This window comes from Mastomys coucha, unplaced genomic scaffold, assembly GCF_008632895.1.
Source record: "Mastomys coucha isolate ucsf_1 unplaced genomic scaffold, UCSF_Mcou_1 pScaffold15, whole genome shotgun sequence".
Lineage (NCBI taxonomy): Eukaryota > Metazoa > Chordata > Mammalia > Rodentia > Muridae > Mastomys > Mastomys coucha.
In genome coordinates, this window is record NW_022196897.1 from 8396070 (window position 1) to 8418600 (window position 22531).

The following is a 22531-nucleotide window of genomic DNA, read 5'->3' on the forward strand; positions in this document are numbered from 1 at the left end:
TCTATCTCTTTTATTCTGTTGGTGATGCTTGCATCTACAACTCCTGATTTCTTTCCTAGGTTTTGTATTTCCAGAATTGTGTCTCTTTCTGATTTCTTTATTGTTTCTATTTCCATTTTTAGATCCTGGATGATTTTGTTCATTTCCTTCACCTGTTTGATTATGTTTTCCTGTGGTTCTTTAAGGGATTTTTGTGTTTCCTCTTAAAGGGCTTCTAGCTATTTACCTGTGTTCTCCTGTATTTCTTTGAGGGTGCTATTTATGTTTTTCTTAAAGTCCTGTATCATCATCATGAGAAGTGATTTTATATCTGAATCTTGCTTTTCTGATGTGATGGTGTGTCCAGGATTTGCAATGGAGGGAGTATTGGGTTCTGATGATGCCAAGTAACCTTGGTTTGTGTTGCTTATATTCTTACGCTTGCCCGGCACCATTTGATTATCTTTAGTGCTACCTGCCCTTGCTAAATCTGACTGGAGCCTTTCCTGTGATCCTGGTTGTGTCAGAGCTCCTCAGAGTCAAGCTGTCTCTGTGATCCTGTGATTCTGGGATCCTGTGACCCTGGGCTTGTTAGAGCACCTGGGAGTGGAGCTTCCTCTGGGTGTTGTGGGAATGACTCCTGAGTTTGCGCCCAATGTCTGCTCAGGGCACTGACTGGCCCATACAGACTGGAAGCAACCCAAGCTACTGGGCTGACAGAATTCCTGTCTGCCTGGATTCTGCTGGTCCCAGTTACTCCTGGTGTTGGGACAGATGTTGTTTCCTCCTCACCTCTGATCCTGGGCGTGTTAGAGCTCCTGGGAGTGGAGCTTCCTCTGTGTGTTTTGGGACCAGAAGGAACCTGAGCCACTGGGCTGGTGGACTTCCTGTGTGCCTGGTCCCGCTGGTCCCAGTTACTCCCAGTTGGGACAAATGTTGTGTCCTCCTCACCTCTGATCCTGGGCATGTTAGAGTCTGGGAGTGGAGCTTCCTTTGGATGTTGCGGGACTGGCTGTGGAGCTTGTGCCCAAGGTCTGCTCAGGGCACCAGCTCAGACAGACTGGAAGAAACCTGGACCACTGGGCTGGCGGAGTTTCTGTGTGTCTAGTCCTGCTGGTCCCAGTTACTCCTGGTATTTGGACAGATGTTGTGTCCTCCTCACCTCCATCCTGGGCATGTTAAAGCTCCTGGGAGTGGAGCTTCCTCTGGGTGTTATGGGACCGGAAGGCGGAACCCATTTCTTACCTTAAGAAAACAGCCGAAAATTACTGAGCAGTCATTACTGCTCTGCCCTACTAAACCTACAATGTCATCATTTTTACCCTAAAAGGACCACCAGAAAACTTGCTTCTAAAGCACAAAGCACCCTAGTTGATTTCAGTATGCACACAATATAGATTTAACCTGTTTTACTATAGCATTCAATGGTGAAAATTTTGCTGAAGATTCATTAGAAATGACCATGAAAGGATCAACAAGATGAACTAACCAGTACCCCTGGAGCTCCTAGGGACTAAACCACCAACCAAAGAGTACACATGGTGGAACTCAGGGCTCTAGCTGCAGAGGATGGCTCTTTTGGACATCAATGAGAGAAGAGGCCCTTGGTTCTGTGAAGGCTCTATACCCCAATGTAGGGGAATGCCAGGGCCAGGAAGCAGGAGAGGGTGGGTTGGTGATGGGAGGAGGGAATAAAGGTTTTTTTTCAGGAAGGGAAACTAGGAAAGGGGATAACATTTGAAATGTAAATAAAGAAAATATCTAATTAAAAAAATGGGGGGAAAAAAAAAGAAAGAAAAAGAAATGACCATGAAAGCATCAAGTAAGTCTAGCATATAATCAATTAGGAAATGAAAGATACAATTTCATTAAAACTTGCTTGACTACTATGTATTTTCAGAAGCTGTGTTGATGTGGAACCTGATTCATGCATATAGCTCGGTGTTCACAGTCCTCACTGGGAGGAGGGGTGGTTTTAACACAGCCTATCCAGCATGGTGTAGCAAATTGGCCCATCCACTGACTCTGCTTATATAGCCACAGCAGGCATTCTGGTCCTTTTACTTTATTTCTGGCATAAGAAACCTTTACATTTTGAGTAGGAAATTATTGTCTTTGCTGAGAGGGACTATAATGAGAAATTTGGACAAAGAAGAAACACTGTACACATTAGTAAAGCCCATCTCCTATGTGTCTCCTGGAATCCTTGTGGCTAATGGAAACCAGAAAATCCACATTCTGAGTAGCTCTCAGGAAGAAGCTGGCTAGATTCTCACACTCGTTCTCCAAGTGATGATTTCAATAAAAAGCCATGCCGACATGGGGAAATAAATGTGGAGGTTCCAGCAAAGAGTGGCTGACGCTCTCTGAGCTTGTCACCAGTCCTGTAGTGTAGCCTTGTGTGCTCAGAATGAGCTGAAATCTATCAGTTCTGCATGGATTGTAGTACACACATAGTAATGTAGAGATCTTGTTAACATATGACCTTTGTCTTTGTGGGGGAAAATATGAAGGCCAGATGTGGCCAATATAAAACATAGACAACCTCCACACCCAGCTGTCATCTCCCCCTATCCTGTGGACTCTGTAAAGATGTTTGAGTAGAGTTGGGGGAATGAGCGTGGCACAGGTATGTGCTGAGCTGAGAGCTAACTGGGTGACAGGCCTTCGTTTATTTCATGCTATTCTGATAGCAAGTTGGGGTAAACTGTGTGATGACCTTCCCATCATGTAGATGAGAAGACCTCCGGGCTCAACAGGCTGAATTATTTGGTAGGCAGCACTTTTAGAACAGTGTTTCCAAGTGAACACCATTTGCAAAGTCCCTCTTGCTCCAGGCCACCTTGATACTCCCCAAGTCACATAGAGAGAAGAGGTCTTAGAGTGTACTCATTGCCGGTAGAGGCATGGCAAACATTGGGGGAGGGGTGCCAGTAGGGAAAACAAGTCCCAGGCTGGGTGTCTATGAAGAGAGTATCTTGGAGAAGAGGTGCAGAGCGGTTTATCTTCCTGGAAGGAATCTCTCTGGAGTCCAAGTGGCTGATGGGACTATGCAATCATGGTCTTCAGGAAAGGTGTTCAAACTAAAGAAATGTTCATGTACTCAGAATGACCGAATCTCAGACTGCAGAGCAGACCTTAGGGGGAAGCTGTTGAGAGGAGAAATGCTTGATGAGGAGAATCTCCAATCTGGGAATGAAAGCCAAAGTAGAAGGAACTGAGAGCTTAAAGAGCCTGACGTGTGGCTGTTCTTCACCCCTGGGAAAGGTGGTATACTGCCTTTGTTTTTTCTCTACACCCCAAATAATTTTTTAAAGAAAGAAAAGGTAATACTTTTAAGGTAGTTCATTACCTTTTGGCTTTAGGCCCCAAACCCTCCAAAACTAAAAATAATATGGTTTTATGCTCCAGACAACCTGGCTGCCAGGCATTACTAGCAACAGCAGTGAAGGACAGAGCCCTCTGTGTCATACAATGCCACAGCAGCTCAGGGGAGGGGGAGTGGTATGATTTACAGTGAACTAACCAAGACAGTAGGTTGATGTGACTTCTATTGTAAGATAATTTTAGTGTTCTTCCCCCTCTCTGATATTATAAGTGACCTTTTGTTGCCTAATCTTTTTTTTTTTTTTTTTTTTTTTTTTTTTTTTTTTTTTTTTTTTTTTTTGGTTTTTTGAGACAGGGTTTCTCTGTGTAGTCCTGGCTGTCCTGGAGCTCACTTTGTAGACCAGGCTGGCCTCGAACTCAGAAATCCACCTGCCTCTGCCTCCCAAGTGCTAGGATTAAAGGCGTGTGCCACCACAGCCTAATCTTTTTTTTTTTTTTTTATGTGTCTTCATGATCAGTTCAAACTAGCTAAGCCATAAAAATAATTTTATAGCATTTCCCCTTTAGAGAAACATCTCCGGAAGGGACACAAGGAACCCCTTTACCTGTTAGTCGTTGACCTGGAAATAGAATGTATTTCCTCTAGAGTCTAAAAGTCAAAAGAGTTGTTCTTGCTAGCACAAGTGATAGAACCAAAGATATTTGCATTAAACCAACTGGCCCCCATGATCCTCCTCCAACCTGCACCAGGTGTATGCAAAGCAGGTAGGCTGAGAAGGGAAGTGTTGGATGATGAGGCAGTGAGGAGAACAGGTAATACCTTGATTGGGAAGTTTATCTTCATAATTGATCATACCTAATGGGCCATTGCACTCAATGCTCAACTTGGGGGATTGAAGACGTTCAAATCATGGGGAAGTGAAGCTGGAGAGCCTGGGAAGACACAGGTCTTTTGTCCCTCAGGGGCTAGGGAAAAGCTCAGGACAATGAAGTTAGGCATTGTTGCATCTTGTATCATGCATTTCTGTTCTAGACTCCTGTTTCCTGCTAATGCTCCTTCAGAAGCTTCTAGCAAGGCAGGGGGTGGTGGCGCACGCCTTCAATCCCAGCACTTGGGAGGCAGGGGCAGGTAGATGTCTGAGTTCGAGGCCAGCTTGTTCTACAAAGTGAGCTCCAGGACAGCCAGGGCTGTCTTGAAAAACCAAAATAAGGGCTGGCAAGATGACTCAGTGGGTAAGAGCACTGACTGCTCTTCCAAAGGTCCTGAGTTCAAATCCCAGCAACCACATGGTGGCTCACAACCATCTGTAATGAGATCTGGCACCCTCTTCTGGTACATCTGAAGTCAGCTACAATGTACTTATATAATAATAAATAAATCTTTAAAACAAAAAAAAAAGAAGAAGCTTCTAGCACTATATTTATTAACAGTGACATTTGCTTCTCCAAGATACCATTCCATTTTATGTCTGTCACATACATGTATGGTACTGGTAGTCTAAACTGTAATCTCCCACATCCCACTGAGCTACGTTTCCCATCTAGACAATCCCCAGCTTTCAATTATAGGGTCTATAGTGCCATAAGCAGGCTGCTAAGGTATCAGGAGCAAGGGGTCTGTCTCCTAGTCCTTGTGACTTCATGCTCCATGGTCCAGTCATGGGCCACTGCTGTGTCTGATCACAGGTATAGCCCTCCCCCGTGATGGATATATATATATATATATATATATATATATATATATATATATATATATATATATATGCACACATACACACACACACACACACACACACACACATATATATATCAGAGTTGACACATGTTCCAAGTCTGTAACATAATAGGGAACTGACCAAGGTCACTAGCCCCTTCCAAGTACCCTCATGGAAGAAGGCTTGGCCATCTGGGTTGTACTCCCATATCCCTGAATGGCCATGCTGGCATTGAGCCTTGTGTCCAGTCTCCTACACTCTTGGCTCTCCTGAAGTGGGGAGTGAGAATCAATCATTTTTGCATACATCAATGTACTCATCTGCCCACTATAGATTATAGTGCATAGAGTGCCACTCTTTTAGTTTTAGTTTTGTTTTGTTTTGTTTTTCTGTCTCCTAATGAAATGCTCTGTTCCATTCTCTCCTCTGTGCCAGGTTTCAAAGCTCTTTGTTTGTATCTTAAAGTCAAGTCCATGTAGAAAGTTCTGCATTGGCCTAGGGACGGGTGAAGTCAGAATTATTCTTACTCAACCATCTTGCCTTGAAAAGGGTAGTTACTGTTCTTAGAGACACAGAAGCTGTGCTGTGCTTCATCTGGTGATATGCACAAGCAATTTATTAGACTACTGAGAAGGGTAGGAGGTCATCATGCTTCTTGATATATTTATTAGCAGAGAGGCCTGGCCCCAAAAGGAAAGAGATTGTCTGCTGGCACCTCCTCCAAGAGTTAAGTCACCCTGGAGCAAGGGTTGTGAGCGACCTCCTCAACTGGGTCCAAAACTCCCATGCTTACAAATACAAACCCAAGTGGAGAATGTGACTTCATAGCAATTTGGGGATTGATGGGCAGTAGCTGCTCAGGTCCTTGAGGGGTTCCTAGAGCAGTGCTGAAGAATGACAAGAATATTATGGTCTCCCCTAAAACTCTGAGGTAACTCTGTCTTCCTCCTTATCTGCCTCAAACCTGAATAACCGTCTGGGATGTCTATAAAGTAGGGATCTGCTGTGCAGAATGGCTTCAGACCGCTCAGATAATTCATTTGGATATGACTCCATTTGCCCTCTGAACTTAGGCTCCCCTAACTCTCATTGCATCCCAAAACTTTGAACCATTTCTCTTTCTCTCCTCTAACTTCCAGAATCCTACTTGTCTATTCTTGCAGGCCGCCAGATGTTCCAGATGAGCACGCCTGTAGAATAACCATGTTCAAATATGTTTTCATTTAGGTTTGTTCTATGATTCTAGGATTTTCTATGTCCATAAAGCTCTGTAGTAATTATTTCTATTTTCTCTTTCCCTACCAAGTGTGCTTGATAATCTTAAAAGATTTTGAATGTCTTTTGATTAGACAGTGTCCTGTGCTTCACTGGTGAGCTGTTGTTGACCCTCCTCCCGAGTATCAACCCATGATCCATACCAAAAAAATCAGCCAGAGCAACCTTGGAATACTGGTGACTGCCTTCCTTTTCTCTCCTCTCCTTTTCTGTCCCCTTCCTTCCCTCCCATTTCCCTCCCCTCCTATCACTCTTCTTTTGCTAGCTACTCCTAGTCTTTCACAGTCAAGCCAGAATCTGCCCGTATACTTAGAGGCTATACTTTCAACCTTCTGTTCTGATATTTGCAAGCAATTAGCAAAGCATGTTTAGAGTTGAATAGTTATGGAGGCACATTCCACTGTGATTCCCTGTAATTAGAAGAATAAGCTCTCCTCTTCTTCAAGAACTCTGAGAACCACTCTTCTGATTGAGGATTGAACCCTGCATTGTTTTATGAATAAAGACAGTGACTGAAGTTGATTTAGCTAGCAGAATACACAACTCCATACTGTGATTTCAACATTTACATTTCATAGTTTGTTGTTGTTGTTTCATGCTCAGATTATCATCCTAAAATGTAATGTTAAAAATGTTGTGGCCTAGAAAGTTAGCTCAGTTGCTAAAGTGCTTGCCAGGCAAGCATGAAATATAAATTTCACACCCAGAACCCATATTTAATAAAGTAGAGCAAGGTGTATGCACTTGTAATCCCAGAACTGGGGCAAATAGAATTACAGATCCTAGGGGCTTGAGGGCTAGTGAGTCTAGCCAGCTTGATACACTGGAGGCCAATGAGAGATCCTGTCTTAAACTGAGTGGCTCCTGAGGAATGATTCCTTAGATTGACTATTCCCCTAATCCTAATACCAACACTTAAGAACCGTTATAAACATACACATGCATACACACACACACACACACACACACACACACACACACACACACATACATACACAAAATAATTTGTGGTGTTCAGATGTCATTCAGTGTAGATTACCTGCCTACCGTGTACAGAGCTCTGGCTTCCAGGCAAAATAACAACAGCAGTTTGTAATTATGGCCTCAGTTGTGTAGTGTTTATAACAATGATGCTGTTTGGTTGTATAAACTAACACTTTAATGTCAGACTATCTTTTAATGTAAGAAACTGTCACTTCTACTTGATTTCTATTTGCAATGACATGCAACTCTCTAGAATATTTTTAGAAGAAGGTATTTATCTCCCAGTCAAACTTAATAGATTTCACAAAGAAACTTTTCTACAATATCATTTGGCTGGCTCTAAAGTTTCATAGGTCAGAAAATCAAGAGGGAGGCTGAGTCCAGCTTGAAGTTCTCTAGGTGTCCAGGTGATGCGGCTGTTGAGGGTGGACAGACTGGCTAGGCAGAGTTCATGAGAGACTCCATCGTGGGAGCAGCCTCATGGGTAGGTGCTATCTTGGCCTCAGACACCAAAACTCAGGGCTAGTGTCTAAGCTGGGTATGTGGTTGCCAACATCTGCAAATATGACTGTCACTGGTTCATCACCTTAATAAATTTGGGCTTCTGTTATAAGTAGCCCAACAGTATCCTGTTGTTGTGGATAGCTCTGGGACTATTTGTAATTTGATGCTAATTCCCTTTTCCTGAGGGACTGCAAACAAGGAATGAGTCAGCACTCAGGCGATTGATTTCCTGTAAATCTTCTTCCCACCTTAATTTCTAAAATAAAAGCTAGAGCCGGTGATTGGGCAGTGAAAGGGAAGGTGGAGCTGAAAGTTGTTAAAAGAAGGAGGAATGGGGGGACACAGAGGAGGAGGTGGAAGGAAAGTGGAGGAGAAGCATGCGGCCTGGAGAAACTACAAGTTATTAGGGGTCTCCTAGATGGGGGGGGTGGGGAGGATGGTAGTGTAGTGGTAAATCTGACCAATCTAGGTGCACAGCTTGTATTCATATTAATTGAGTTGTGTTTTCATTGCTGGGCATATTTGGGTTGACGATTTACTGCAATACTTTGTGTCTTAAACAACAGAAAATTTTTTCATTTTCCTGGGAAGTAAAACCCCAGACCAATGTATCAGCATCATGTGGCTTTGCAGAGGACTTTCCTGTATCCATGAGCATCAGGGGTTGATCTTCAGATCTTCTTTATTAGGGCACTAACTCCATCATATAGGCTTCATCCACACAAACTTGTCACTTTTGAAAGGCCCCTCCTCTAAACACTGGGGACTAGGGGTTCAACCCAGGAATTTGAGAAGGCATAAACATTTACACCATGAGTTTGGACTCAGAAACTGGGGCCAGATACTGCAGTGAGCTATGGGGCTGGGGTTAGTAGAGAAGATCTTCATCTCAGCCATTTCAGGAACTCTTTCCGTGTGTGTCCACAGAATAGACAGCAAAGAGATGTCATACATACAGTTGATGTCACATGTGCCTATTGCTGAAACTATAAAGAAGGTGCAGTAACTTTACAAAGTAAGGCCTGCCATTTTACAAAGTGAGGCCTGGTGCTTTAATGTCTAATGTCCAACGAAATAACATGTTCAGTGTGGAAAAACTAATGAGCTTAGACCTTGGGTTCATGCCCTGTGTTCAGACCCATCTAAAGTTTCTATTGCTGTCATAAAACGCCATAACCAAAAACAACATGGGAAGAACAGGGTTTACTTCTCCTTAACAACTTTCAGGTCATACCTAATCATGGAGGTAATTTTGGACAGGAACTGAAGGCAAGAACCTGAAGCAGAAGGTGAAGGAACACTACTTACTGACATGCTCTCCATTGCTTGCTTGGCCGGCTTTCTTATACAACCCAGGACCTTGTGCCCAGGAATGGTACAGTCCACCATGAGCTAGGTCATTCCACATCAATCATGAATTAAGACAGCGCCCCACAGACTTGCCTACAGGCCAATCTTCTGGAGGTGTTTTCTCAATTAAGATTCCCGCTCCCCACACACATTTGTGTGGAGTTAACAAAAGCCAACCAATCAGCACATGAGTCTTCCTATACACAAGGGCATGGAGCTTTCTAAAGAGTAGATCTAACTCGGGCCTTTTCTTCCCTCGATGGTGACTTTATAAATTCAGATTCCTGCAACACTCGGGCATTTTAGGATATAATCAATAATGCAAAGCTAAAATCTATCACAAAGACTCTCATCCCAGTGGTCTGTGGATCCCCATGCCTTCCCTGTCCTTTAGTCTCATTTGAACAATCTGGAATAATGTATGAGAACCATAGCAAGAGTTGGCACAGCAAGCCTGGGGTACGGACCTGACTTTCAGCTAAATGCCCCGTCTAAGGCACTAGTACTTCTGTATGACCTGCTAAGCATCTGCAAGGCTCTAGAGTCTGGACCTCTTTCCTAAGGAAAGAAAAGAGAAGTCAAAATACCTTTCCTCCCTATTGAGGCCACTGTAACTAGGCCTCTAGTATGAGAGGCAGTTTCTGAAGCAAAGCCTTCTGGGACAATGGCTGGGCCACTGTCAGCTGCCATCCCTACTGCAATGCTTGTTTCCTGAGAAATAGCAGCTATTCAGCCAAAGCTGGAATGAGTTCCAAAGTCTTTGATGTAATGAAAAGTATTTGGAATCTCTTCCCCATTCCTGCCCCCTTCAGGGGTTCTGAGTATTTTTATTTAAGCTTCAGGGTCTGTGAAAGGAGGGGTTTGGTGAAAATTGAAGAGAAGCCCTACCAAACAGAAATTCTATCACATGGCATTTTCCTCCTTTTGAGAAGGTACAAGATTGGCTGAGACAATAAAAGACAGAGTCCTGGGGACAGATCAGAACACCCATGGAGTGTTGACGGGGAGGTTCCTGGGAGTCTTGGGTTAGGTACAGGTCTCTGAAATGTGTAGTTAAGTTCCTCCATCACATGTCTGAAATACAAGACCTACTAGGTAACTAATAATCAAGAAATAGGCCTCCAGATCAAGCAAGCCACACTAACCAGGAGTTCTGAAGCCCAGTGCCCACTTCTAGCTCTGCAGTCATTCATTCTGTAAGTGATAAGGATGCATGGAAGATGCCCTGCCTTTGTGATACTCACAGTGTAGCATTTGAGTGGCATTTGAGAAGGGAGGCAGGGAGGAAGCCAGCTACTCATGGCATCCATTATGTCACTTATCATCTCTGTGTTTCTGTAACAAAACTCTACTTTGTGAAGAGAGAAGGTTGATTTAGCTTGGTTTGGAGGATCAAAGGAATGGCGAGTGCTGGGTTGGACTCAGACCAGATGGTGGTAAGTCTGAACATATACAAAATTGGAAGAGCCAAACAGACTTTCATAACAATCACCATGAGAGAACCACCGAGATGTCTGTCCCTTGAAGGCACCTCCTAAGAGCCCACTGTTTGCCCATGAGGCACCACCTCCTCATTTAGTACTGCCCTAAAGACCAAGTTCTCAATTATAATGAACCCTCCACAGATAGTCCACACCCAAGCCACAATTTATATTTGTGATAGGTAATGTTTGAGCTAAACAGCAAGGCTACCAGTGTGTGAGGCATTTCTTTGAGGTGAGTTCTAGGAATATTTGTCCCCTTTGTAGGGGTGACTTGAGCAGGTTCCTCCCAGACACTGTATAAATGCTGTGTGGGAGCTCAGCCCCCTCGGCTCTTTTCTGTTCCTCCACTGTTAATGAGGACCATGGAAGGAACCTCAATGATAGTTAGTCAGTGTACTGGTTGATTATAACACTCTCTTTTCCTTTGTTTGAGAATCTTAACTGTTTCAATTCTCTTCTTTTTCTTCCTTTTAAAATTGTGTTTTTAATTAATTTATTTTTATTTTATATGCATTGGTATTTTGCCTGCATGTGCGAGGGTGTCAGATCCCCTGGAACTGTAGTTGCAGACAGTTGTAAGCTGCCATGTGGGTGCTAGGACTTGAACATGAGTCCCTTGGAAGAGCAGTCAGTGTTCTTAACCACTGAGCCATCTCCCCAGCCCCTTCAATTCTCTTCTAAATATAGTCAGACTCTTCCAGGTAGAGAAAGTGGGTATTGTGAAACTGTATTGAAAGTGCATGGCAGGTGAATATTACGACACTGAGACCCTTCTATAACCTGTCCATGAGAACAATGGCCATGTATATGTGCAGTGGCCATCATGAAAACTAGCTTACCATTAGACTATGTTCTGTATATTTACTTTACAGTGTAATCTTTTTTCCTCTCCAAGGTATAGCAAGTTAGTAGAAATCATTGTATTATCCTTCAAACTCACGGCTTTGGAAGCCAGCATTTAGGACAGATTTTTTTCCTAGGGTAATGCAATCCAGTGTGCATACACACATACACACACAACACATACACAACACACACAAACACCTACATCTCCTCACCTTACAAAGGAAACCCATGACAAACCGAAGTAAGAGTTGGCGAATCGGTGAGTTTTTATTGGGGTTACTTACAGGAGGAGTGGTGAAGGGTCGCTTACAAAAGCAGGGCTGACTCAGAAGCAGCTGCATCCCAGAAAGCGCTCCCTGGCACAGGTGAGGACTCAGGCAAGGTGCAACCCTGAGGGTCTTTGCACAGCTTGCAGACAAGAGACTGTTGTCCAAGAGATCTCAGAGTTGCCTACTCCACTAACGCTCAGGAAGGGCCTTCAAGAATCTTCAGGTTCCCTTTCTGTCAGAGTATAATCTCGTGTCTAGCCCACAAGTCTCATGTGCCTCCTCTTTCAATCCTGAGGAAGTTGCCATGGAGCAGGTGTATGTGGGATTCATTTGTTTTGGCCTGGTTCTGAGTGTCTACCCCCTCCCCACCTCTAGCTCCACACCCACTCTCTTTTACAACAGGTGCTAAGGCAGGCATCGCTCTTGTGTTCTTGCTGAGCTAGCTGTATGTTGTGCTCAAATGTTTTCAGATGTGATCTCACCTCACACAACATACTGGGATATAAACACTGGCCTCTCTGTGTCTTCTGGTGTGGAAGCCACATTCAGGAGATGCCCCTTGTAATGTACACAGTAGCTAGTGTTGAAACCAAAGTTCTAGCTTAGCTCTGTCTCTTTCTGAAAACAATAGTTTCAATCACCGTCCCATGTTCACTGGAGGATTATATCCCTTCCTGGGACTTTCCAGGAAAGAAGAAAAATCTTAGAACTATAGTTTATAGGGACATATGCTCTGAACCCTTCACCGTTTTAGAAGCTGTCCCACCCCTAGCTTGCCATTTAGAGCCAAACAACAAGTATGACATCAGTTGTAAATATTAGCCTTACTTATTGAATCTTACAGGGAAATAATTTCATTCTACTTTGACTGTTTTAAACATTTACAGTAATTTTATTATATAATTGAATTCCTCAATGGAGTACTTTTTTTTTAAACATCAAAGAACCTGAAATGGCTTTGATGACTCATTGATTGCCTGTGTATCTTCAGGGTAGAATGGTTTCTATGGTGATTTCCCAACATTTGCTTGTGTTATGCTCTTTCATTTTGTGTCACAGTGACAAAAGTGACTTAGCAGTGGCAACTCTGCAGAATGGATTAGACTTGCAGAAATCCTTGCTCCATTCTGTCATCAGTGTTCATTTTACAAGTGGTCAGCTGGCTGCATGTCCTCACAGAGCGGTCAGAAGCAGCTCAGTGCGGGCAAGGGACTGGAAAGGACAAAGATTGATGCAGAGCCACCAGTGGAAAGAGTGTCATGTTTCCTCCAAAGTCTGGGGTGGCAGCTGTGCCCTTCCATCATCCTGGGATACTATTGAACTTGCTAAGGACACCCCCTCGTGGTGGGATGGTCCATACTCAATGAGAGAAAGCAATAACAAGCAATGGAGTGCAGAAAAAGCTAGACAGTTACTTCTGAACTTACTGTCTTCTCCGCTTTCAGAGCTCCCAGCAAGTGAACCTTCATTTTCTCTTTCTACTTGAAATCTGTAGCTATTACTATCATAATCAATGCTAAGGATTTTTTGAGGGGGTTAGTAGAAACAGTAAAGCAAGTGCAATAATTTAAGGGCAATCCTATGGGATTTAAATATCAGTATATTTTTAAATTATGAGAGTAATTGTGTAATCTATAAAGACTAAAGATATGAATTGGTACAGTCCCACACCCCACACAGGAAAACCCAGATAGGAATTAGTACAGCCCACAGTCCACATAGGATAGTCCTATTAGCATTTGGTGTATCTTCCTGCTCTTTTTGAATAGGCATATGGACTCAAAACCAAAAGCATGTGTCTTTGTTGGCATCTGTTTTCACTGGCCCCCTGTGTGAATACACCGCATGTTGGGAGGACACTATGCAGGCTCCCTTGGGCTGTGGTTAGTTATTTTCTTAGGGCTAACCACTGTAAACAGAATGGCTGAATTTTGAGGCTTTTTGTATTTATCATGTTACTAAAGCATATTTCAACAATATAATTTGATTGAAAGAATTATCTATTTTAATTCTATATATATGGGTATTTCACCTGTGTATATCTGTCACAAGTGTGAAGTGACAGAGAAAGCCAGAAGGGGAGGTTAGATCCCCTGGGACTGAAGTTATAGACAGTTGTTAGTTGTCATCTAGATGCTAGAAGAGCCATCAGTGCTTTTAACTGCTGAGCCATCTTTCCAGACCATTGGCAATACAATTTTTTTAAGATCTGTTTTTATTTTTTTATTCTTGTAATTGATGTATGAATGCCATTTGTATGTGCTTGCCCACAAAGGCCAGATACCCTGGAGCTAGAGTCATAGGAAGTAGGAAGTACTACTGCCTAATGTGGGCACTGGGAGTGAACTCAAACCTTCTGGCAGAGCAGTAAATAGTTTTTGCTTTTGAACTCTCTCTTCTGCCTCAGATAGTAAAAATTTTAAAGGCAACAATACCTGTCATTTGAATTAGTCTATGACAGGAGTTGAATATAAAGTTTTATATGCCTCCGCTTCATCTAATCAGTCAGTGGTTCTCAACCTGTGGATCACAAGGCTGTTGGGGGTCAAACGGCTCTTCCACAAGGTCATCAAAGACCATCAGAAATTTAGATATTTACATTATGAGTCCTAACAGTAGCAAAATTACAGTTATGAAGTAGCAATGGGAATAATTTTATAGTTGGGGTCACCACGGCATAAGGAAATGTGTTAAAAGGTCACAGCATTAGAAAGGTTGAGAATCACAACTCTAAGCCTTTAAATACTGTCCCGGTCAATTGCTCTCCCTAGTTTACAGGTAGAGAAAGTTGTGTTGCAAGGAAATTGAGTAGCTGTCATGTGTCTGAAAAAGCAGTTTCAGGACATCAGTGGAAACAGTTCCCATTCTTTGAAATTTAAACTAAGTGGAGAGTAATAGTGAAATTTTCCAGGTAAATTCAAGAACAAGTATTTGAGCCATAAGAGAGAAGGGGAAAATCTATTTGTGTGTACTATGCTCAGTGAGATGGAAGCCTCTAAGGAGCTGGCCACCAAACCTTCCCTGGGAGGGCCATCAGGCAAAGTTCGTGTTCATGGAGGACTCACCCCAGACATGTTTTCCCTGCAACAGAGCCCTTTTTTATAAATGCATCTTATTTAGTCACAGTTTGCTAAATCATCAAAAAGTTGATTTTATGTAAAGTCCTATCAGGAAATCTTTAATTTCTAAAGAAAGCAAGAACTTAACCTGTAAGTTAAAAGTTAACCTTTTGGGCTGGAGAGATGGCTCAGCGGTTAAGAGCACTGACTGCTCTTCCAAAGGTCCCGAGTTCAAATCGCGGCAACCACATGGTGGCTCACAACCATCCGTAGTACCCTCTTCTGGTGTGTCTGAAGGCAGCTACAGTGTAATTAGGTATAATAAATAAATAAATCTTAAAAAAAATCACGGTCTCCTTTTGGGGCTGGTGAGATGGCTCAGTGGGGAAGAGCACCGACTGCTCTTCGGAAGGTCATGAGTTCAAATCCCAGCAACCACATGGTGGTTCACAACCACCCATAATGAGATCTGATGCCCTCGTCTGGTGCGTCTGAAGACAGCTACAGTGTACTTACATATAATAAATAAATAAATCTTTAAAAAAAAAAGTTAACCTTTTGAATTCTAGCCATCTGTCATTTCTCACTGCTACCCTCAGACACCCGTGTGTTGCTTCTGCCCCGTTCACAATTTGGGATTGTTATTGAAAACTCAGAAATGGGTGCAGCTAAAGAAGAAAATCCCCATCACCCATCACCTGCCCATGCTGTGGGCAGCACTCTGTGTTGTTCTTCTGGAAAAAGATCTCAGGATCCCGAATCCTTCAGTACAATGGAAACACCTATCAATTATTATTGCTGTTTTATTCTGATAGCTGTTCAATTTTTAATTAGTCATGTTTAAAAGAAATATTATCCTCCTGATTAATGTTTATGGCCTCATTGTTTTCTGCACTGCTCCAGTTTTCACTTCCCTTGAAGTGATGAGTGGGTCTTTGATAACCAAGAGGTTTTTATCATAAGTAACTTCTTTGGGGGCCAGGGAGATGGCTCAGAGGTCAGTGTGCTTGCCACAGAGCCTGCTCACTTGAATTTCATCCTGGAACCCACATGGTAGAAGTAGTTAACTGAATTCTGCAAGTTATCTTCTGACCTCTACATACAGTTGTGGCACCTGTGTTTGCCTCCCGCCTCCTAAATAAATAAATAGACTACTTAATTAATTAATTAATTAATTAATTATTTTAAGGAAGTAATTTCCTTGCCACCTATCTCAACCTTTGGAGACTAGTTTATTTCCCAGTCAGAGCCATACGTAAGCTTCTAAGTGGTGCCTGTGTAAGACCCTAACAAGCCTTAGCTTCCCGGAGACCCCCTTAGTGAATCACATGGAGCCTGATCAATGCAAAGAACATGAGGATTTTTATTTCAGTGCACTGAGGCCATCCCTGACCCTCAGTAAAGGAGGTGACCCTGCACAGCTTGTTCAGTGAGCTTTTATACAATTTTCAGGGCAGCAGCCATTAGACACAATGTGATTGGTAGAACAGTGTGACTTTTTAAATTGATTGGTCTTTAGGGAATGAGGTGGCAAGGACTTCCCTTGTCTGAAGGTGGGCAAAGGTCCACCCTGCAGAATGTGTCCCCACCCACAGGTAGTTTCTCACCCTGTGATCTGAGAAATGTTAATTAGCCTTTCCCTTCTGGAGAGTTCTGCTATGTTCCTAAAGTTCCTGAGCTTATCTTATTAAGGAAATTCCTGGCCTCCCGGTGTTTTTTTTTTTCTTGTTGGGTTTTAAATTTTTCCTACGCACAGGTAAGTAAAGAGTTCTCTGTGAGTTTCCTTTGTAACTTTGAAAACAATTCTGTAATGATTTCAGAGGCTAAATGATTGAGGCAGCATCTCCCGATGCCTTAGCAGTTCAGGATGGAATCCAACTTGAAGCCTCAGGAATTCTAGGGTTGCTGGCCACACGTTCTTCCTCCTTTGGATTTATAGACATTCTAGAAAGGGCTCCCTCCCTGGTGTTCCCCTGATCTACCGGTGGGACACTTTTAGGTTTTTTGCCTCCTAGGCTCTGCTCACTTAGCAAAGCCAAGCTAACAATGACCCAAGAGAGTGATATAGCTCCTGTGGAGGCCACCTCCCTCCCCCACACACCACCATCCTTTTGACTCACAGTGATGCTTTTCTTGACAACTGCTTTATCCATTTAACTTCTCCCAACTGTTTCTTTCACTGTTGTAGGTCTTCCTGATTCGGGATCTCCTTGGCTTCTGGTCTCCCTTATCCACCTTCCATTGCAGGTTGACTTAAGTCTCCTCTGTCCCACAAGATCTTTCTTGCTCTCTTTGCCTTGTAACAGGAAGTGTGATTTTTCTCTAGCCTTTTGCCTCTTGCCTAAGCACAGCAGCTCTTCAAATCTATCATCCTATTTTCTTCTTACACGTTTATTTACCACATACCTCCAGGGCTTTATTATTTGTGATCTGCTTCAAGCTACTTCTTTCCTAGTTGATGAAGCCTATAAATTCTGAGCAGAGATTCAGGGGGCCCTAAAGCTACCCTCTCAGTTCTGAGGAGAATATATTTACTGGGGGGAAGGGGACTTTTATGAGGTCAGGCTAGCAGATAGTTCTTCAAAGAGTGTCACTCTTTGTTCCTTGTGAAGGTTCTCAAAAGTTCTTTTACTGGCTGCATTCTGGATAGAATATTTTAACACAGTTAATGTCTGGAGACTTGGCTTGGCTTTTAAGCACAGCCTCTGTATTCAAGTGGGTTTTTTTTTGTTTTTTGTTTTTTTCCTTTGTTTTGGCTTTTCAAGACAGGGCTTCAGGTGGCTAGAGAGATGGCTCAGCAGTTAAGAGCATGGGCTGCTCTTCCAGAGGACCTGGGTTCAATTCCCACCACCCACACGGAAGCTCACAACTGTCTGTAACTTCAGTTCCAGACACCCTCACACAGGCATACATGCAGGCAAATTACCATTGCATGTATTATGAAATTTTAGAAAGAAAGAAAAGAAGGAAGAAAGGAAGGAAGAAAGAAAGAAAGAAAGAAAGAAAGAAAGAAAGAAAGAAAGAAGGAAGGAAAGAAAGAGAGAAAGAAAGAAAAGACAAGGCAGAGTTTCTCTGCATAGCCCTGGCTGTCCTGGAACTTATTCTGTAGGCCAGGCTGTCCTCAGAAATTAATTGTGTGTGTGTGTGTGTGTGTGTGTGTGTGTGTGTGTGTGTGTGTACAGGGCTTAAGAATATGTGCACATGTGAATGCAGGTACCCTCAAGATCTAGAAGAGGACACTAGATCTCTGAAGCTGGCTAGAATCACAGGTGACTGTGATGTGTCTTATATCAGTGCTGGGACTTGAACTCAGTCCTTTGTGAGAGCAGCCCTGCTCTTACTTCTGGAGCTGTCACTCCAGTGCCTCAACCTAGTTGGTTGGTTTGTTTGTTTGTAAAAAGGAGTTCAAAAATAGATCAGTAACATCAAAGAAGATTAAGTGAATTAAGTAAGCACCTGCAGGCTATGCCCTGTTCTCAGAAGGCTGCTCAACGGCCGCTGGGCTCACATGTTAGCACTCCTGCTTTGGATGAAATGCTGCTCATTCTTCAGCCTACGTTCATAGTGGCTGCAGCGTTCTGGATGGCAGTGTGCAGCTGCACACTGAGTACTGCACATAGTACTATATTAGAAAGACAGCCAAGAGAAGCTGTGGGCCCTTGGGGCCAGTGTGAATCTTCATGATAGCCTTCATCCCTCCTGCTATACGCCCAGCCTGCTTTCTGACTCAGCAAGATATTTCATTGGAAGGGCAGGCTCTGTCGAGTCCTCAATACTCTTGGAACAGTGGGTCAGTGTGACACTCAGGTAATGCAAGATGGAGTGAATCACACCTGTGTCAGGGCATTTGAGACCTCTGGTAGTCAGGACTTGCTCTCAATGTTTTTTTTTTTTTTTTGGTTTTTTGTTTTGGTTTGGTTTGGTTTTTTTTGTTGTTGTTGTTGTTGTTTGTTTGTTTGTTTGTTTTGTTTTGTTTTGTTTTTGAGATAGGGCTTCTCTGCGTAGCCCTGGCTGTCCTGGAACTCACTCTGTAGACCAGGCTGGCCTCGAACTCAGAAATCCACCTGTCTCTGCCTCTCTAGTGCTTGGATCAAAGGTGTGAGCCACCACTGCCCTGCTCAGTGTTATTTTGAGAAACAAATGAATGAGCTTGGCTCCATCTCTTCTTTCCCTTGGGAGGGGTAACTTTGCTACATCATTATTGTGAAAGGCTAGATGGCAACCCTTTTCTCTTCCTGTTTTCACTCTGTTTCTCTTTCTGTCTCCTGGTCACAGGCTTTGCAGTGCATGCTGGTATCTCTCCAGGCAGAACTTGACATTCAAAGGTACTTGATGAAAATCGAGTCATCTCAGCGAGTTAGTACCCTGCCTTCCTTTTTTCTGCACAGAGCTGCACCTTGTTTGTGCCTTTTTCATTTGAAGGCTGTGGTGTTCTGATCTTTGTGGCTGAAGGCTTATGGTGTTCTGATCTTTGTGGCTGACCTAACCAGACTGCCTGCATTTTTCCATTTACCCCAAGTGCAGATTCAAAATAACAGTGACTGAGTGCTTGCAGCGTTGGGAAGCATTCACATTGTTTGCAGTGGTGAGAGTGAATATTATTAGAAGAGCACTAACTGCATGCTTACCTCAAATTCCTACTGAATTTTCAGTAAACTGGTTTGGAGACTGAGCAATAATACAGAAGGCTGGATTCTCTGCATGGTCCTCTAAAAGACAGTCTCCCCTACTGAGACCCTTCACAACCGGCTGATGAGCCAGAGCCTCTCGGAAATCAGCACTCCTAAAAATTTTGGACTTGATACAGATCTAGCACCTCGATAATGGATCCAGATCATTTGTCTGGGCCATGTTTCCATATAGCAAGTATGGGATTGGGTGTGTTATTCTGGAACTTACTGAGCCCATGTGCCATTCTGAATGCTCTCCCCAAAACGATAGGTGTCCTGGGATCCCCAGTTTGCAAACCAAGAGTCTGAGGCACAGAAAGATTTCTGTAGCCTTCCTGACTCCACATTGTTAGTTAGTGGAAGCGCTAAAGTTTGCCTCCGGGCTGTTTAGCCTCAGCAATCAATCATTGACTTAATAATACTTGTTTGCTTTTAAACTCAAGGCCCTCAACTTCATCCTGCCTTAGTTTAGATTGTTCAGGCTCCAAGAGATGGGAAGTATCCCCAGTCATTTGGCTCTGTGTTAGATAGCTGTGCCAACTAAAGCTGTGGCACACAGCCACCTGAATCCTTTTTGTCCCCGAGACATGGGATTATTTATTTCCTCATTGTCTCCTGAATATGCAGATGTCAGAACCACTGCCCTTCACTGTGCGGCCCCAGATACAAAGGCTCAGGAGACGCTTTGCTGTCTAGCCGTCCTCCTTCCTACAGAGGTGCCCCAGCCCTCTGGGTCAGTGTCCACTGACAGTGGTGAACTCTTCACCTTCCCTTTTTAGATAACAGCCCCTTTGATCTTCTGTTTAGAACAAGCTCAAATTAGAATAACTTACGCGTTAAATTTGGGGCCAGGCCACATGGCACAGGCCTTTAGTTAATCCCAGCACTCAGGCAGAGGCAAAGGCAGAGGCAGGTGGATTTCTGTGAGTTTGAGGCAAGCCAAGTCTTAGAGCTACACAGTAAGACCCTGTCCTTAAAAAACGTTAAATGTGGACTTCACATACCAAACTCCACATTGTCATAGCCTGCAGCTGCCCACTTTGACAGGTGTTTGTCCTTAATTTCTTTCCATGAGTTTTTAGCTATTTTCATGTTTCCATAGTGGATTTTATAATTCATGCAAACCAGGGGGCTCTTTATTACATCCTCCCACGTGTCTTGTACACTGAACAGAAACACAGAGGGGAAGGGTTCTTGCTGTCTGTGGTGAGCTCATCACTGCCGCTCTATACTCTGCCCTGAAACGCTTTTCAAATTTGCAAAACTTAGATTTGATACTGTGCTCTTGGAATTTCTTTTTTCTCTCAGTTATAAACAGGGTCTTGGATCCTCTTCGACACCTTTTTTAGGAATTAGTGGCACAAGAGCCCAGAGCCTTGCTGATTCTGCATGGTGCCATTTTCCTTTCCGTTTTCCTTATGCTTAAAGGGAAGAAGCCCTCTGTTCTCTGTTTCTTGCCTCTTTTTTGTTTCTTTCTTCCTTTATTTTTTGAGATAGGGTCTCATTCGGTATCCCAGGTTGACCTGAAGCTTACAATGTAGAGCAGGCTAGCCTAAAACTCAAAGAGATCCACCCACTTGTCTATCTCCTGAGCGTTAAGATTAAAGATGTGTGCACCATACCCCACTTCTTTCTTTCTTTTTAGCTTATCAACAAATAATTGGGTATCTGAGGCCTCAGCCAAACCTTTCGTTTCCTTTTCTGTTTTGGTGCCTTACAGATAAGGTACAACTAGAGCAGTGATTTTGGAGATTCCATACTGGAGTGGCGAGTGGTTAAGGTTAGAAATCAAAGGCACTTGCTCTTCCCCCAAGAGACTACCTCAGGTCCGCTGTGACAGGAAGTCCTCCATTTTGAAATTGGAAGGAACCATTCTCCAGACTAGTTAAGCAACTGCACGTTAAGCCTGTGGTGCGTCCCTCTAGCCACTGTGGAAATCCACGAGTTATGGGCTGCTCCTTGTGGTAGGAAGCCACAGTGTTTAGTTTTAGTCTACTGCTGTGTATTGTAATGCTAAGTGCAAGTCCCTAGAGAAGAAAGAGTTCACACACAGACCTGAGTGATACTAGGTGACCTCGCCCCCAAGTTAAGATGACTACAGGCTATAGGTGGGCAGAATTGAGAGAGGCGGGGCTTGGGGTCTTGGAGACCGTGAGGAGAGAGAGAAGGTGGAGAGGAGGAAGCAGCCCATAGGTTAAATGAGTCATGAGAGCACAGCCCTGAAGGTTGACCAGTGGGAGGTAAGAGCAGCCCAGGTAGAGCATAGGACAGTAGATTCTAAAAGCATGGAGGGTGGCTTCCCAGCTCTAGTGCTGATAAAGGGTCATTATCCAGGAACTGAATGCTCAACCCTGGGGTAGAAACCACAGGTTGAGATAAAAATTTTTCAATAACATATTGGCGTCCCATGTTGAGCCTTGGGGGCCAGTACTTATCATTACAGTGCATATTAAAAGATCAGATCTCAACAGCTGAGCTGTCCAGAACCTCTGAGAAAGCAGTACAAGAAAATGGTATGTCAATGCTTTATGGAGTTCCTAGTTCACAAATGCTGTCTTCTTGAGTTTTAAGACATTAAGACATTCTCTTTATCCTAACAATATCAAGTAAATAGTCTGATTATCCTAATTGTTTATTTTTTTGATTTGGGGAGTGGAATCCAAGGATGTATCAGTATTCTACAAGTAAGTACTCCACTAATGAGGTGTACCCGCGGCTCCTCTGATTATATCATTTCACTGATTATTGATCTTCAGAATGGTTTCAAGCCTTTCACTAGGACATAGCATTGTTGGAATTAGTCTGCAGTCCACAAAACAGTGTGAGCAAAACACAAAGCTCTCATGTTCTTAATCTTGTCTCTGTCTGGTTCTCCAAATCCCAGTATTTAATAACATAATGGGCAGGGCAGTGGGGCACACACCTTTAATCCCAGTACTTGGTCTACAGAGGTCAAGGACAGTCAACGATACATAAGGGAAACCCTGTCTCAGAAACAAACAAACAAACAACAACAAAACAAAAAACAAAAAAACAAACCAAAGCACATAATAGTGTTAGGAACAAAAA

The 22531-nt window shown here is 43.2% G+C and overlaps 1 protein-coding gene across 15 annotated transcripts in view; it reads left to right on the top strand.

The window, feature by feature from the left end:
- Kiaa1217 (KIAA1217 ortholog) overlaps window positions 1–22531 on the top strand; it is a 530454-nt gene that overhangs the window by 331013 nt on the left and 176910 nt on the right. The window contains exon 1 of one of the 15 annotated variants that reach the window (XM_031369129.1): window positions 19067–19148. The exons of the other annotated variants lie outside the window; for them this stretch is intronic. Within the exon in view, the coding sequence (XP_031224989.1) occupies window positions 19080–19148 (69 nt within the window). The 5' untranslated portion in view covers window positions 19067–19079. Of the gene's footprint in view, window positions 1–19066; window positions 19149–22531 lie in introns of those variants that run through there. 15 annotated transcript variants of the gene reach the window in all.